This window comes from Ambystoma mexicanum, chromosome 7p (genome assembly GCF_040938575.1).
Source record: "Ambystoma mexicanum isolate Mex_15411 chromosome 7p, UKY_AmexF1_1, whole genome shotgun sequence".
Classification (NCBI taxonomy): domain Eukaryota; kingdom Metazoa; phylum Chordata; class Amphibia; order Caudata; family Ambystomatidae; genus Ambystoma; species Ambystoma mexicanum.
Genome location: NC_090939.1, coordinates 71955039 through 71970969, shown reverse-complemented (window position 1 = coordinate 71970969; position 15931 = coordinate 71955039). Strand labels below are relative to the sequence as shown.

General features: G+C 53.8%; 1 protein-coding gene across 2 annotated transcripts in view; it reads right to left on the bottom strand.

Moving 5' to 3' along the window:
- Window positions 1-15931, bottom strand: part of BOC (BOC cell adhesion associated, oncogene regulated) — a 216990-nt gene that overhangs the window by 19467 nt on the left and 181592 nt on the right. For both annotated transcript variants that reach the window (XM_069635800.1, XM_069635799.1), the window contains exons 9-11: window positions 14303-14462; window positions 6158-6265; window positions 2058-2264 (exon numbers count right to left, since the gene is read on the bottom strand). In XM_069635800.1, coding sequence (XP_069491901.1) covers window positions 2058-2264; window positions 6158-6265; window positions 14303-14462 — 475 coding nt within the window. The remainder of the gene's footprint in view (window positions 1-2057; window positions 2265-6157; window positions 6266-14302; window positions 14463-15931) is intronic.

Genomic DNA, 15931 nt, shown 5'->3' with positions numbered 1-15931 from the left:
GAATTGTCAGAGCCCAACAGCCCAATCTCAGCCTGTCCGCCTCCACGTTGGATTCTCCTGGCAGATGTACCTCTGATATCCACACATTTTGTGCAATTCCCCACTCCCAGATGTCCGAGTCAACCGGCATAGAGGAGGGGGATCTGGTGCCCCCTGCTTGTTTAGATAGAACATGCAGGTAGAGTTGTCCATTTCAATACACACTGCACTGTCCCTGATTACTGGAAGGAAAGACTTGAGTGCGAGCCAAATGGCCATCAATTCTAGCAGTTGATGTGGTCCTGATGTTCGGTACAAGACCATAGCCCATGTACGGCCTGTGTCCCGGGGTTGCACCCCACCCCTGGAGAGAAGAATCTGTGGTCAGAATATGCTGTATTGGAGCAGTCAGAACGGCCTACCCACCATGAGGTTCTCCTCCTGGGCCCACCATTTGAGGTCCTGCTGTAAGTGAGGGGGTATGGTGACCGGTGCCCAATGCTGACCCGATTCCTGGTTCCAGGAAGCTGCACAATGCAGCTGCAGCCTCCTCTTTTGGAGCCTGATGTACGGAATAGCTAGGAGACATGCCGCTAGTACTGCCAGCAGGTGCTGGAACCACCACGCCATCATTACTGTTCTGCTGAGGAAGTGAGCGACAGAAGCCTTGATCGCTGCCACCTTCTCTCCCGTAGTGAATACCCTGTACTTCTGCATATCCTAAATCAGCCCCAAAAAACAGAGTTTGAGTAGGGCAGAGCGGCGATTTGTGGTAGTTGATCGAAAACCCCAGCTCGTAGGGTTTAGTCAAGAGTCTGTCCGCTGATGATCTGACCTGCTCCGGCTACGTCCCTCTGACTAACCAGTCGTTGAGGTAGGGATATACAAGCAGGCCCCTCCCTTCAGAGCAGGGCTGCCACGGCGTTCATGAGCCTTGTGAACACCCTCAGAGCTGAATTCAGACCAAAGGGTAGCACTTTGTATTGAAAATGCAAACCCATGACCTGGAACCCGAGGAAGGCCCTCTGGGGTGGCACTATGGGAACATGAAGGTATGCGTCTTTCAGATCCAGGGAGCAGTCCAGTCCCCTCCACACAGCATCTCGACTATGATAGCAGGCGTCACCACTTTGAACTTCTGCAACGAAGGTATAGATTGAGGAATTAAATATCTAGCACCCCTTGCAGGCCAGCCTGATTCTTCTTTTGAATGGTGAAGATGCAGGAGTAAAAGCCCTGGCCTTGTTGAGATAGAGGGACCTCCTCCATCACCTCACTTTCAACGAGGGAACAAACCTTTGCTAAAAGTGAGGGTATTTAGATCCGTGGGAGAGGGGTGTGGAGGAAGGGAGGGGGAAGCTGGAAGCCTGTGGAGACTACCGAGATCACCCATGGGTCCAGAAAGCGTATGCACCAAGCCGGACTGTGTAGGGCCCGCCTGCCCCACGGCTGGGGTGCTGTGGACCTGAAAATAGCAGTCATTGTTTCTTTGGGTCTGAAGCAGACTGAGGGGGAAAGAAAGAATCTCTTAACCTCTTATACCCGGTAGGCGTAAATAACTCATCCAACAACCTTTAGGAGTAGGAATGAGGGTGGATGGGTGATTTTTGAAGAAGGAAGAATTAGATAGAAACATTCAAGCCCACAGAGTCTGAAATGGAAATTTAGAAACTAGCACGAATGAAGCTTGTGATATTTGCAGCTTAGAGAATTCCAGCAGCTGGAGAATAGAGAATTCACAAAACAGTGAACGGAAGGTAGTCAGGAGAGCCAAGACCCAAATGGAGGAAAAATAGATGTTCATAAAAGGAGACTCAACAGTCTTCGTAATTGGAGGGTAAATTGGAAGGCTGAAAGGAGATCGAGAAAATGTTTGGAGGAAGATTGGTAAAGCTGTGAATAACTGAACGAATACTTATGCAAAGAATTTTCAACAGAAACCACTGGTGTATAGCCGTGGTCAAATGGCGAGTCTTCTGATAAGTCTTTTATACAATGGTCTCTTGAGACTTACGGGCACTGCACGATTGAACTTACAAAAGCACTATTGAATCTTGGCGAGTGAGAGATGGCCTTACCTTTCTCGAGCTCTGGGATCTCCACAGAAAGCCGAGACGGGGGAATGTCAGAGGTGGCCAGAACCCAGTCAGCCGCCTGCTTCAGCTTCTTGTACTCCACACGGAAGGACTGGATTGGGAAGCCACCATTCCCCCGAGGTATCCAGGTGACGTAGACCGAGGTCTCAGAAGCCATGGAGATTGTGGGGCGATCAGGAGCCTCTGGAGCTGTGGGGGAGAGGGAAGAAATTAGATGGATATCTAAAGATTAAAAAGTTGTCATCTTGCTCATGCCGGTGCCCACCCTACGGATACACTTCTACCAAATGCAGCTTTGGCAAAGCCCATCCAATCCTCTTGGACATTTGAAAGAGGCAGTGTTGCTTTTTGCAGAGCTGTGCAGGGTTCCTCGTATTGGGGGACGTGCAATGTGCTAGGAAAGAGGCACTCTGGCAAATGCGAGGGTTGGTCCACTACTGCTGCGATATGGAATTTGGGAATTGGTAACCCTTGCAGAGCAATGGAAGAGATGTAGAGGTATATTCTCAGTAAAGTGCTTTGGAAGAGATCTGTCGGTCTCTTACCAGTCATGTAAGAGTTTTGTGAAGTATGAAAGTACTATTCGAAAGCAGTAGAACCAATTGTAAACCGGAACCACCTAACCAGTACTTTAACTGCAGTATCGAATCATGTAAGCCGGCTCTCTGCCAGAGGCCAGCCTACACAGCTCCATTTATTAAGAGTTTTATGAAGGGCAGGTGGTTGTGTTCAGACAAGGCTCCATGTTAAGTCGTTTGAAAGCCCACTGGTGAGTCAGATTAGAATGGGTAGGGAGTGGCTGTGATTCTTGCAGCTACCCACAGGGCACTGGGGCAATAGGCCTTTTGCTGGATGTGCAGTCCCTTCGATTTACTTCTAGAGTCCACCCGAAGACAGTGAAGTGCTTTCAAGGCAGATTTAAGAGTCTTTGTTCAAGAGGTTAAAGCTTGGTTATGGACTCGCTGCAATGTCCTGGCGAGCCTGGTATAGAGTTAATTATAGAAGCCAAGGCCTGCCATGCCAAGGGCTCTGGTCAGAGCCACCTGTTAGTTTGAAGGATTGGAGGATTGTCTGGGGCATGGAAAGGTGCAAATTGACAATACAGTCGATTTAGGGCACAAATGAAAGGTCTGTGCCAATGAGGATGCCCAGGTCTTACTGTTGCATGGTGAAGGATTCCCAGATTTGGTGGCAGGTCTATAGGAGCCGTTTAAGGTACATCCGGATCTATGATCTGCTCACATGCAATTACTGAATACCACGCTTAGCCATTGGCGGATGTGGTCTGGGCATTTGCTGATGTCTTTTGGCTTCAGTCATTCCTGTACCATCCACGCACAGTTGGATACGTATAAGATGCTCAGCTCGTATCTGTGCCAAGGGGTAGATGTGCATATGGAACAGCAGGCATAAGAGTGGGGTGCCCTGTGCTACTCCGCCTAACAGGAGTGAGGATCATACCACAGCTGAAGCATGTATCCGATAGCTATGGGTGTGAAAGTAGGGAGACCGAAGGCTGCAAGTCTTCGAGGACATCCCTGCGCAAACCTTTAGCATTTTGAGGGCTAGAGCGTGATCTGGTGCTTTATGCAACGGAGAGTCAAAGAGCATCAGGGCAACTTGCCGACACTTTATCCGGGATGATTTGGAGTGCCTCTTGACGCTTGCTAGGCTGGTTTCAGATCCAATCTCGGATTTGAACCCAGACTGCTCAATCAGGGGAAAAGAAGTTGTTCCAAGGGATCTTGCTCAGGCCATGTCATTTTCCCTTTATAATATTGGACTCTGGCATGGTAGTAGGTAGGACAGAGATCAGCCAGAAATCCGCAAAAAGGAGTGTTTGTGATTGTGCAGCGTGCTGGCGGCATACTTCTATGTGGTGCAGGCATTATCCTTTGCGAGAGATGCATAAACCAGGCTTGCGAGATCACCTACGATTGCAAGGAGGAGCCTCTTTCATGCTTAACATTGGAATTACAGAAGTAGGCTAAATACATGGATGGTTTCCTTCAAGGGTTTGAGGTGCTATGCTGTGGCATGCTGATGTGGAAGGTTTACCTCAAGGGTTTGAGGTGCTATGCTGTGGCATGCTGATATGGATGGTTTCCCTCAAGGGTTTGAGGTGCTATGCTGTGGCATGCTGATGAAAACAGCTGCCCTCAAGGGTTTGAGGTGCTATGCTTTGGCATGATTATGATAAAGGCTACCCTCAAGGGTTTGAGGTGCTATGCTGTGGCATGCTGATGAGGAAGGCTGCCCTCAAGGGTTTGAGGTGCTATGCTGTGGCATGCTGATATGGAAGGTTTCCCTCAAGGGTTTGCGGTGCTATGCTGTGGCATGCTGATATGGATGGTTTCCCTCAAGGGTTTGAGGTGCTATGCTGTGGCATGCTGATGAAAACAGCTGCCCTCAAGGGTTTGAGGTGCTATGCTGTGGCATGCTGATATGGAAGGTTTCCCTCAAGGGTTTAAGGTTCTGTGCTGTGGCGTGCTGATGAGGAGGCTACCCTCAAGGGTTTGAGGTGCTTTGCTGTGGCATGCTGAGGAGGAAGGCTGCCCTCCAGGGTTTGAGGTGATTTGCTGTGGCATGCTGATATGGAAGGTTTTCCTCAAGGGATTGAGGTTCTTTGCTGTGGCATGCTGATGAGGAAGGCTGCCCTCCAGGGTTTGAGGTGATTTGCTGTGGCATGCTGATATGGAAGGTTTCCCTCAAGGGTTTGAGGTGCTATGCTGTGGCATGCTGATGACGAAGGCTGCCCTCAAGGGTTTGAGGTGCTTTGCTGTGGCATGCTGATGAGGAAGGCTGCCCTCAAGGGTTTGTGGTGCTTTGCTGTGACATGCTGATGAGGAAGGCTGCCTCAAGGGTTTGAGGTGCTTTGCTGTGGCATGCTGATATGGAAGGCTGCCTCAAGGGTTTGAGGTGCTATGCTGTGGCATGCTGATGAGGAAGGCTGCCTCAAGGGTTGTAGGTTCTATGCTGTGGCATTTCGATGAGGAAGGCTGCCCTCAAGGGTGTGAGGTACTATGCTGTGGCATGCTGATGAGGAAGGCTGCCTCAAGGGTTTGAGGTGCTATGCTGTGGCATGCTGATGAGGAAGGCTGCCTCAAGGGTTGTAGGTTCTATGCTGTGGCATGCCGATGAGGAAGGCTGCCCTCAAGGGTGTGAGGTGCTATGCTGTGGCATGCTGATATAGGTTTCCCTCAAGGGTTTGAGGTGCTTTGCTGTGGCATGCTGATGAGGAAGGCTGCCCTCCAGGGTTTGCGGTGCTATGCTGTGGCATGCGGATATGGAAGGTTTCAAGGTGCTATGCTGTGGCTGGCTGATATGGAAGGTTTCCCTCAAGGGTTTGAGGTGCCATGCTGTGGCATGCTGATATGGAAGGTTTCCCTCAAGGGTTTGAGGTACTATGCTGTGGCATGCCGATGAGGAAGGCTGCCCTCAAGGGTTTGAGGTGCTTTGCTGTGGCATGCTGATATGGAAGGTTTCCCTCAAGGGTTTGAGGTGCTGTGGCATGCTGATGATAAAGGCTACCCTCAAGGGTTTGGGGTGCTATGCTGTGGCATGCTGATATGGAAGGCTGCCCTCCAGGGTTTGAGGTGATTTGCTGTGGCATGCTGATATGGAAGGTTTCCCTCCAGGGTTTGAGGTGCTTTGCTGTGGCATGCTGATATGGAAGGCTGCCCTCCAGGGTTTGAGGTGCTTTGCTGTGGCATGCTGATATGGAAGGCTGCCCTCCAGGGTTTGAGGTGCTTTGCTGTGGCATGCTGATATGGAAGGCTGCCCTCCAGGGTTTGAGGTGCAATGCTGTGGCATGCTGATATGGAAGGCTGCCTTCCAGGGTTTGAGGTGCTTTGCTGTGGCATGCTGATATGGAAGGCTGCCCTCCAGGGTTTGAGGTGCAATGCTGTGGCATGCTGATATGGAAGGCTGCCCTCCAGGGTTTGAGGTGCAATGCTGTGGCATGCTGATATGGAAGGCTACCCTCCAGGGTTTGAGGTGCTTTGCTGTGGCATGCTTGCCCAGATGTTGATAGGCCAGGCTCCACTCGTTGCTTCCCCTGTAAGGGACGCTGGGAGACTTACGGGATAGGCGATTGTTGTCAGACTGGTTGCTGCTCTGGGTGCTGGTGGCTGGATCATCCTTCTGGATCTGCTCTTTGCTGGGGATGATCTCTGGCTTGGGACGTCGTCCTGCAAAAGGAGAGTGAAGAGATGAGCAAGGGGGCGATGGGTGAACAGAACCCAATCAAGCGCATAGTACCTCCCAACTCCCCGCCCCAGGCAAGCCTGTGCACGCGCAACATTCAAGGCACATTCAGGTCTTTCGATAAGCCTTCAAAGAGCCCCTATGACCGCAGGACAGAGTGCCACCGCGCCTCTATTCACCCACAAGATGCACTGTCCTGCCGGCACCCACATCATGCAGCGGTCCCCAGACGGGTGGGACGACACATGCTTTGTCAAGTAAGGCCCTGAGAGAGAAGCACGACACTTGGTAAAGAAGAAAACAGCCCTTGCACGAGGGCTTCAGCACAACACCACTACTACTTCAAGTAGGGAACAGTACATGTCGAATGCGCTGGAGAGGTGGGGGGACAGTTCACTGCTCCCCACAGTGAGCGAAGCAGCTAAGGAAAACTAGACAGCTATGCCAGACTACCACTATAGCCAATTGCCTGTCTTATGTATGTTTTACAGTATGTGAGGCTAAACTGATGTCAGTCACCAGATCTGGAGACCGCCGTGAAGGTTGGTCTCCAGATCTGGGGACTGATATCATCAGTTTAGTCTAGTCTTTATTCCGAAAAGGTGCATTTCGGACAACTGCTAGAGCCCATAGATGGTTTATAAAGCTAACATAATTGATCTAAGGTAGTGGTGCCCGCCCTCACCCTGTGCCTTCTGTGTGCGCAGACAGAGCATGGGAGTGTGTGTCCGCTTACGCAATGCCTCCATGTGCATAGGCCGACGTTTTAGACCATATATGCACACACATTTTTTAAAGGGAATGTGTGTACTTGCTCAGTGTATGCTTGTATGAGCATTTGGGAACATGTGTGTTGGTAAAGAGAACGCACCCATTCATGGTTCGGTTAAATGGGTGCCTGTGCTTGTGTGGGGTTTTGGGAGGGGTAGGGGGGGCTAACTCATCAGTAGGAACAAGTTACTTACCTGTAACTGTTGTTCTCCAGCATGGGTCTGGCATGGATTCACATGCTCATGAATATTCCCCGTCGTCAGGCTGGGAATCCTCGGTAAAGAAAAAACCAGTATCAGTTTCGTTTCTGATCTGTCTTTCGTAGTAATAACCAATCACTGGTCTCTGCGTCATACTGACCACAGCCAATGACTGCCCTCTACCTAAGCACCGCCTCTGGCAGCCATCTTCAGATTTGGAAGCACGTGAAGTGGCAGTATGACCAAGTGAAGAGCCGCAGAGGGGTAGGCGGGAGGGTTCGCATGTGAATCCATGCCAGACCCATGCTGGAGAACAACAGTTACAGGTAAGTAACTTGTTCCTTCTCCAGCATGGGGTCTGGCATGGATTCACATGCTCATGAATAAAGAATACATAGCAGTACACACATGCACAACCACGGGAGGTGGCAAAGGCTCAACATTAAGCATCACATCAACTCAACATTAAGCATCTTACCTCCTCACCAGGCTCACCTCAGGCGAACAGGTTGCGCAGCACTGCTTGGCCGACCCTGGACTCCTCCCTGGAATCCCGGTCGACGCAGTAGAATTTCGTGAAGGTGTGCGTCGACCTCCACGTAGCAGCCCTGCATATGTCCAGCAGGGGCACACCAGATAGGAACGCCGTGGTAGCTGCGATCGCTCTGGTGGAATGGGCTCTCGGACGGCCAGGCAGCGGTCGGTTTGCCAACCGGTGACAGTACATGATACCGCCGGAGAGCCATCTGGAGATGGAAGCCTTCGAGAGAGCCTTCCCCTGATTGACAGGTCCAAAGTTCACAAAGAGTTGTGACGTCTTCCGAAAACCTTTCGTGCGGTCCACGTAGAACTTCAGCGCTCTAGCTACATCCAGCGAGTGCAAAGTCCTCTCAGCCGGCGACGAAGGCGACGGGAAGAACACAGGTAACACCAAGGGTTCGTTGAGATGAAAGTCCGACGGTACCTTGGGCATGAAGGAGGGGTGCGTCCTGAGCACTACCCTCGTGTCGTGGAAAGTCAAGTACGGTGCCTTGCAGGAAAGGGCCTGGATCTCTCCCACTCGTCGTGCGGAGGTGATGGCCACGAGAAAAGCTGTTTTCCACGATAGAAACTTCAACGGGGCCGAGTGCAGGGGCTCGAACGGAGGTCCCATGAGTTTGGTCAGTACCACGTTGAGCTCCCACGCCGGGGCCGGAGCCTTCACCGGCGGGAACGATCTGAACAGTCCCTTCATGAACTCTTTCACCAGACGATGAGACCACAAGGACGTCCGGCCCGTGGTTCTGGTGTATCGGGAGATCGCAGCAAGATGAATCTTGATGGACGCGTGTGCCAGACCAGCTTTGGCCAGCGTCAGCAGGTACGGCAGCACTTGGGGAGCCGTAATCCGTAGAGGGTTAATCTTCTGTGCGTGGCACCAGACAGAGAACCTCTTCCATTTGTGTCCGTAGCATTTAAGAGTCGAGGACGCCCTGGCCTTTGCAAGAACCTCTCTGCAGTCGGCCGGTATGTCGTATCCTCCAAACTCTAGCGCTGCAGGAGCCAGGCCTGCAAGTTCAGCGACTTCGGGTCGTGGTGGAGGATGGCGCCTCCTTCCCTGGAGAGTAGATCCGCGTCCGCCGGCAGCTTGATTGGCGGGGACGCCGACAAGTCCAGAAGGTCCGGGAACCATATCTGCCTCGGCCACGCAGGTGCGACGAGGATCATCCTGCACCGTGACCTCTTGAGCTGGTTGACGAGCCGGATTAGCAGAGGCAAGGGAGGGAACGCGTAGAGGAACAGGCCCTCCCAGGGGAACGAGAAAGCATCGCCCATGCTCCTCGTCTGGGGAAACCTGCTGGCGAACCTCCGGCACTTGGTGTTCGTCGCCGTCGCGAACAGGTCGATCTGGGGTGTGCCCCACCGTCGGAAGAGGCGATCCACCAGATCCTGCCGTAGTTCCCACTCGTGGCACGAGCGCAGCTCCCTGCTGAGTGAGTCGGCGATGGTGTTTTTTATCCCTGCCAGATGAAACGGCACCAGAAGAATCCCTTGGGCGACGGCCCAATGCCACAGGTCCTGCGCCTCCTTGGACAGCGCTGGGGACCTGGTTCCGCCCTGTTTCCTGATGTAAAACATGGTGGTGGTGTTGTCGGTGAAGATCCTCACCACCTTGCCCTTGAGGGACGGAAGGAAGGACCTGAGGGCCCAAAACACTGCACGGAGCTCCAGGACGTTGATATGCAGGGACTTCTCCGTCGGGAGCCAGAGTCCCCTTGCGTGCAGATTTTCGGTGTGCGCTCCCCACCCTTCTAGGGAGGCATCCGTGGTCACAGTCACCTGGTGGGCTGGGGTCTGGAAGTCCATGCCCGCCGTCAGATGCGCGCGGGTGCCCCACCACCGTATCGCTCGTCGGAAACTCTCGTCGAGCTTGATCCTTTCCTCGAAGCTGCCCGTCGTCTGGATCCAGCGCGCATCCAGGAACTCTAGCAACGGGCGCATCCGGAGCCTGCACATGGGAATGAGGTAGATGCAGGAAGACATCATCCCGAGGAGGGACTTGATGGACCTCACCTTGGCCGCGTCGGCCACCAACATCCGTTGCACCTTGCCCAAGATGGTCCTGGTCCTCTCCTCCGACGGGGAGGCCAGAAGGGACACTGTGTCGAGCCTCGCTCCCAGAAACAGTGCGACTTGCGCGGGCACCAGGTGGGATTTGGCGTAGTTCACGGAGAATCCCAGGTCCGTGAGGAGTTGGACGGTCCTTGCCGTGTGGACCACGGCGAGCTCCCTCGTCTTGGCGCGGATGAGCCAGTCGTCCAGGTAGGGGTAGACGTGAATCCCCTCGCGGCGCAGCTGCGCCGCCACCGGTGCGAGGCACTTGGTGAAAACCCTGGGTGCCGACCGCAGTCCGAAGGGAAGGGCTTTGAACTGGTAATGACGCCCTTGGACCACGAATCTGAGGAATTTTCGGTGCCCCTTTAGGATGGGAATGTGGAAGTAGGCATCCTCCAAATCCAACGACGATAGGAAGTCTCCTTCCTCCAGCTGACCCAGGACGTGCTGGAGGGTGACCATCCGGAACTTCTGCGCCTTGATGAACTTGTTCAGGCGTCGCAGGTCCAGGATGGGGCGCCATCCTCCCGTCTTCTTCTTCACGAGGAAGTAACGCGAGTAGACTCCGGAGCCCCGAAGCCTCTTTGGGACGAGTTCGATGGCGCCCTTTCTGAGCATCGCCTTTACCTCCAGGAGAAGTTGAGGGACGTGAAGTTCTTTCCTGGCCACGGGGGGGACGCGCGGGCACCTTCTTTGAAACTCGAGCGCGTGGCCCCGGGCCAGGGCGTCCAGCACCCAACGGTCGGTGGAGATGGACTCCCACACGCTGACGAAGCCCGCCAGCCGGCCTCCCACCGGGGTGCTTCGGTGGGGGCCCGACCCCACGGCCGGTTCAATCCTGCTTGGACGCGGCCTTGCCGCCTTGGCCTCCTTGGCGACGACGGCGGGGTCCGCCAGACTTGCCTCGTCCTCTGTAGGCCTCTTGCGACGACGAGCGGGCCGCTTGACGGTAGGAAGCGAAACCGCCGCCGGAACCTTTGGAGGCGCCCTTGCCTCCGCCGCTCCGAAAGGGCGTCCGCCGTTGCTGCAGCACTCCAAGGGCCCGGGCCGTCTCAGTATCCGCCTTGATGGCCTGAAGGGAATCGTCCACTGTCTTCCCAAACAGGTTGTTCCCGTCGAAGGGCATGTCCAGGACCCTGTTCTGGACGTCCTGCCGAAAGTCCGTAGCCTTGAGCCATCCGCGACGTCGAAGGCAAACGCCGTTGCCCATCTGGCGGAACCCAGTGTCGGCGATGTCCGTCGCCACGGTGATGGCGTGGTCCGAGGCCACCTCACCTTCCTGCAGGATCTCAAGGGCCTCCGCCCTCTTGTCGTCCGGCAGAAAATCCAGCAGGGGAGCTATCTTGTACCAGAGTTCCCTGTCGTAGCGGGCCACGATAGCCAAGGCGTTGGCCGCTTTAATCGTCGTCGCCGCCGACGAGATGACTCTGCGTCCCATGGCATCCAATTTCTTTCCCTCGCCGTCCGGCGGGGAAGTCGACGTGGAGGCCGCACCCCCCCCCGCTTTCTTCCTGGCTGCCGCGGAGACGACGGAGTCCGGGGTAGGCTGCGCCCGGAGGCATAGGGGGGCCGAGTCCGGGACCCGGTACTTTTTCTCGTACCGGTCTCTTTTCGCTGGCGTCGTGGAAGGGTTCTTGAGAAGGGAAAGGCCCTCATCCCAAATGTCGTCCAACAGAGGCACTGCGAGGACCGTCTTCCTCTTGGTCTCGCGCCGTTGGTAAAGGAAGCCTTCCTTTTTCTTCTCCTCAGGGCAGAGTTGGAAAAGCTCGGATGCCCTGGCGATCATTGAGTGGAACGATCCAATCTCGTCGGGCGGAGAAGCCCTGGGGGGAGGCGACGACGGAAAATCCTCGTCGTATGCCTCGTCGTCCGTACCCGTCGCTGCCGTGTCAGTCCCCGTATCATCCCCTCGGGTGGACGGGGAGGAGGGCTGGACGGGGCGCGATGGTTGAAAAGGAGGCGGTGGATGGATCCTTCTTTTCTTGGTAGGGGGAACACCAGAAGGTCCCGGTTCTGGATCCCCCGACGGGAGAGGTTCCTCCGTCGGTAACGGTAGTCTCGTCCTTATCTCGGAGCATAAGGACTGTATAGCCAACAAAATGGCCGCTGAGTTGTCTTGCGGCGCTGGCAGAGGGGAATCCGACGGGCGAGCAGGGGCCCCGTCGGTATCCTCGACGATGTCGTCGTCGTCACCTGCGTCGGGGCCCATTCCGACGGGCTGGTCTTGTTCCACGCCTAGGCCGTGGCTTAAGACCTCGATCAGTTCCTCTTCTGAGGTTGAGGCCGAATCTACGACGACGCCCTGCCCCCCCTTCTTCCCCACGGAGGGTTTCACGGGGGTCCTATCGATGGGCACGAAAGAAGACTCCCTCCGAGGAGGCAGGGAGATTCTGGGCCCCGAGGCCGCCACCACTGGTGCAGCCTCCACAGGCTGGGCCAGGGCCGCCGCGACCGTTTCGATAGAGGGCTTGGTCGAATGGATCAAGGCCTTCACCACCTTAGGTGCGCTCACCGCCTTATCCTTGAGGGAGGGGGCACTGCCACGCTCCTCCTCTGCCTTAGAGCTCGACCGGGGTCTCTCCAGGAGCTTCGCCGGGTGCTCGGCCTTCCTCTTACCCGACCCAGAGCGTTGGCTCGTGGTTGATGGTGCCGGGGAGGGTGCGCCCTGCCTGGCGCCCGTAGAGCCCGACCGTTCGGCGCTCCCGGTGCCAGCGGACTCGCGGTGCTTGGCCTTATGTTGGGCCCCCGTCGCCGGGGCGCCCTCAAAGGTCTTAGAAGACCGCTCAGATTTCTTCTTCTTCTCGCCAGACGGGCTCTTACCCTCCAGCCAGCTGGCGAGACGTTGATGGCGGTCCTTCATGGTCCGTTCCGACATGTTGCCGCAAAACGCACAGTCCTTCTCCACGTGCGTCTTGTCCCCATGAAGGCAGTAAAGGCAGAAAGAGTGTTCGTCCTCCTTGAAGACGTTCTGCAGCTGGCATCCAGGGCAGGCCCTGAACAGCTTTCCGGGCGTCGAGCTTCCCTTCTCCTGGGCCATCTCCGAGACCGGGCCTGAGAAGCTTCTGGAGTCCTCCGAAGTGTAGCTCGACGAAATCTTCACCCTTGAGGGGCACAGATGAATCCGACACGGGTCCCCGTTGATCGGATGTAGGATCGGTGGAGCTTGAGGCTCTTTTGACCGAAAGAATCGAAGTTTTTGTGAAAAAGCGCGAAAAAATAGCACTAACGCTCGAGAGCAATAGCACGAGGATCCCAACACATGAACGTGCGGTAAAAATCTGAAGATGGCTGCCAGAGGCGGTGCTTAGGTAGAGGGCAGTCATTGGCTGTGGTCAGTATGACGCAGAGACCAGTGATTGGTTATTACTACGAAAGACAGATCAGAAACGAAACTGATACTGGTTTTTTCTTTACCGAGGATTCCCAGCCCGACGACGGGGAATATTCATGAGCATGTGAATCCATGCCAGACCCCATGCTGGAGAACCATATGTATATTTCTGGGAGTCCAACCTAACCCCAACCTTAAGCCTATGAAGAATCATATGTGGTGAAAAGGGCCAGAAGGCAAATCAAGGGTTGGATCGGGTCAAATGCTAGTGCAGAAAGAAGAGACCCCCAGCGATAGGACGGGGGGTGGGCAGGGCAGCATTTAAAGGGAATTGCACATGGCACATCCTCCATCATGAAGGTGAAAGGGCAACGGTGGACGCTGAATGTCAACTCTGGTAGTTTGGTATGAAATTGGGCCATGCAGGGTTTTCTTGCACCCCCTATGCGTCACTGGATTCCCCCCCCAAAATGCAAACGCAATATTTCCACCTCCCTAAAGGAGTTAGGGGGCACAGATGTCTTTTAGTGAACGTTTCCTGCATCAATTGGTCAAGCCCATGGGCGCATCTATCACACACTTCTGCTTTGATACATGGATCCCCCAGGCACATTTTGTTCTGGAAGGGCCTGGTACATGGTTGTCTTTCACGCATGTCTACTGGTGCTCTCAACACACTTAAAAGTTCCATAAGTTCATAGCACATGCATGGCTCCTGCAGGCCAGTGGGCTCTGCACCTCCCTCATTGGAAGTCCCTGGGGGGGGGGGACTATGATGCTGCCATGTTATTACATGTTCATAATTGCAAGACAGAGTGGCAGGTGTGTTCCCCATGCACTCGAAGATCAGAGGATTAGAGCACAATAGGGTCGGGGGAGGGACTTAGTTGCTCCAATGAATACTTTCTCCAATTGATAACCCTGCAGAAGAAGCTGTATAGGAGGGGGTGCAAGGTTTGCGTCACGGGATGTGCGGTATAACAAGGCGGTATAAAGATTCGACTGTGTGAGTCGGGTTGCATTTTCTATTGACCAGGACTGCTGTGTACATCACAATCTACTTTGGATAGAAGGTACAGAATGGCTGCATATTTCAGGGTTTCAGCAGGCGGCACGTCATTTACCAGTTCGGAAGGTCACCATGGCAGTCTGGCCCTCGCCGGCACAATTGTAGGCTGCCATCTCCACCTCATAGAGGCTGCCGGGATCCAGACGCGCAAGCCTCAGGCGGTGCTGGCTGCTGGGGATCCGGGACACCACCCAGTCGTCTGAAGAGTTTGTGATCTGCCAAGCAAAAGGCACAAAGTCAGGAGAGCTCCTGAAGGGCACCATGAAGAACACCAACAGCATGGTAAGATGCACGCTGGAACACTATATCAACACCATATCATTCAACCATCACCAGGCCCCGAGGAACCCTAAGGAAGGCTCCGTTATGTTAAGAGGAAAGCCTGGCCATTTCAAACTGCATTAGACGAAGTCCCAAAAGAGAAGACATGTTTTAACACAGATCAGCACTGAGGACTAGGTCAGTGGAAGGATGCAATAAACAGCACAAAGTGGGGCAGGCGAGAGCACAGTTACATAGAGGGCCAATGTGCTGAATTCTGGGTAATCGTTACTGCACGGATATGAAAATGAAAGAACCGAGTAGTTACTTCACACTCCCGCCAGTTGCACTGCAGAGAGATCTTTCCAATATGTGTAGAAGTTCATTAGATCCAAAAATGGGAAGGGATCTGTGAGCTCTCATTGCAATCATTTCAATCAATGGCTTGCTAATGCGGGATGATCTGGAAAAAGAACAGAGCGGGGTGCAACTCCTGCAAGATTCCATTAAAATCCCTCAACACTTCGTAGAAAAATGGCAATGCAATCGTTTTCAAAAATGAGACTGCGTGAGGATAGCACTGAAAAACATCTGGACAAAACCTCTGAAAGAAATGGAAAGATTGATCTGCAGTGCACTGGAGGGGGAGGAAGGCAGTGTCTCCCCAATTTCCTCCAATGCTCAATTTTAGCCCACGGTTGGGTGAGCGGGCTGGGGGATTCATGAGTTATGCATGCGATAAGTTCCTATGAGATAATCTTTCCCTCGAGAGTCTTAGATTAACCGGATAAAGAGATTTGATATTTTGTTGGGTTTCAGAATATTGGTGTGTGGTGACACGGAGACAGACAGACAGACAGACAGACAGACACACACACACACACACACACAACACCCCCCCCCCATCATCAGCGCCTCAACTAGGAGAGATCATACTCCCGAATTCCCAAACACCCAGATGGAACTGGAACGAAGACCGGTCCATGCAAAAACCTAATCTCCTCCTGTACTACCTTGGCACCATGGCCGATGCTCAACCCTCAGGCAAAGTGGTTACACCGGCACGCTGACTGATGCAAGTAAAGTACTGGCTTCATTGCTAAATTAGTCTCTAATGATTGCAATAAAAGAATCTTTCTATATACGCAACCAATTATTCTACTATTAGAGGATAGGCTGATCAGTCTCGAAGTCAGTGGTACCCCACCGATCACCTGCAGAAGGATGGGGTGGAGTGCGCCGCCTTTAGGTCGCACATACATTGCGCACATGAATCTGGCCGTAAAATCGGTGGTAAAGCAGCACACCATTCGTATAGGATAAGGATCCTATACGATCGGAAGATTTGCACATCTGGCAAAGACCAGCGACCTATCTCGGTCCCCTGCTTGCTCCAAACAGAAACATACATTGATTTTCTCCA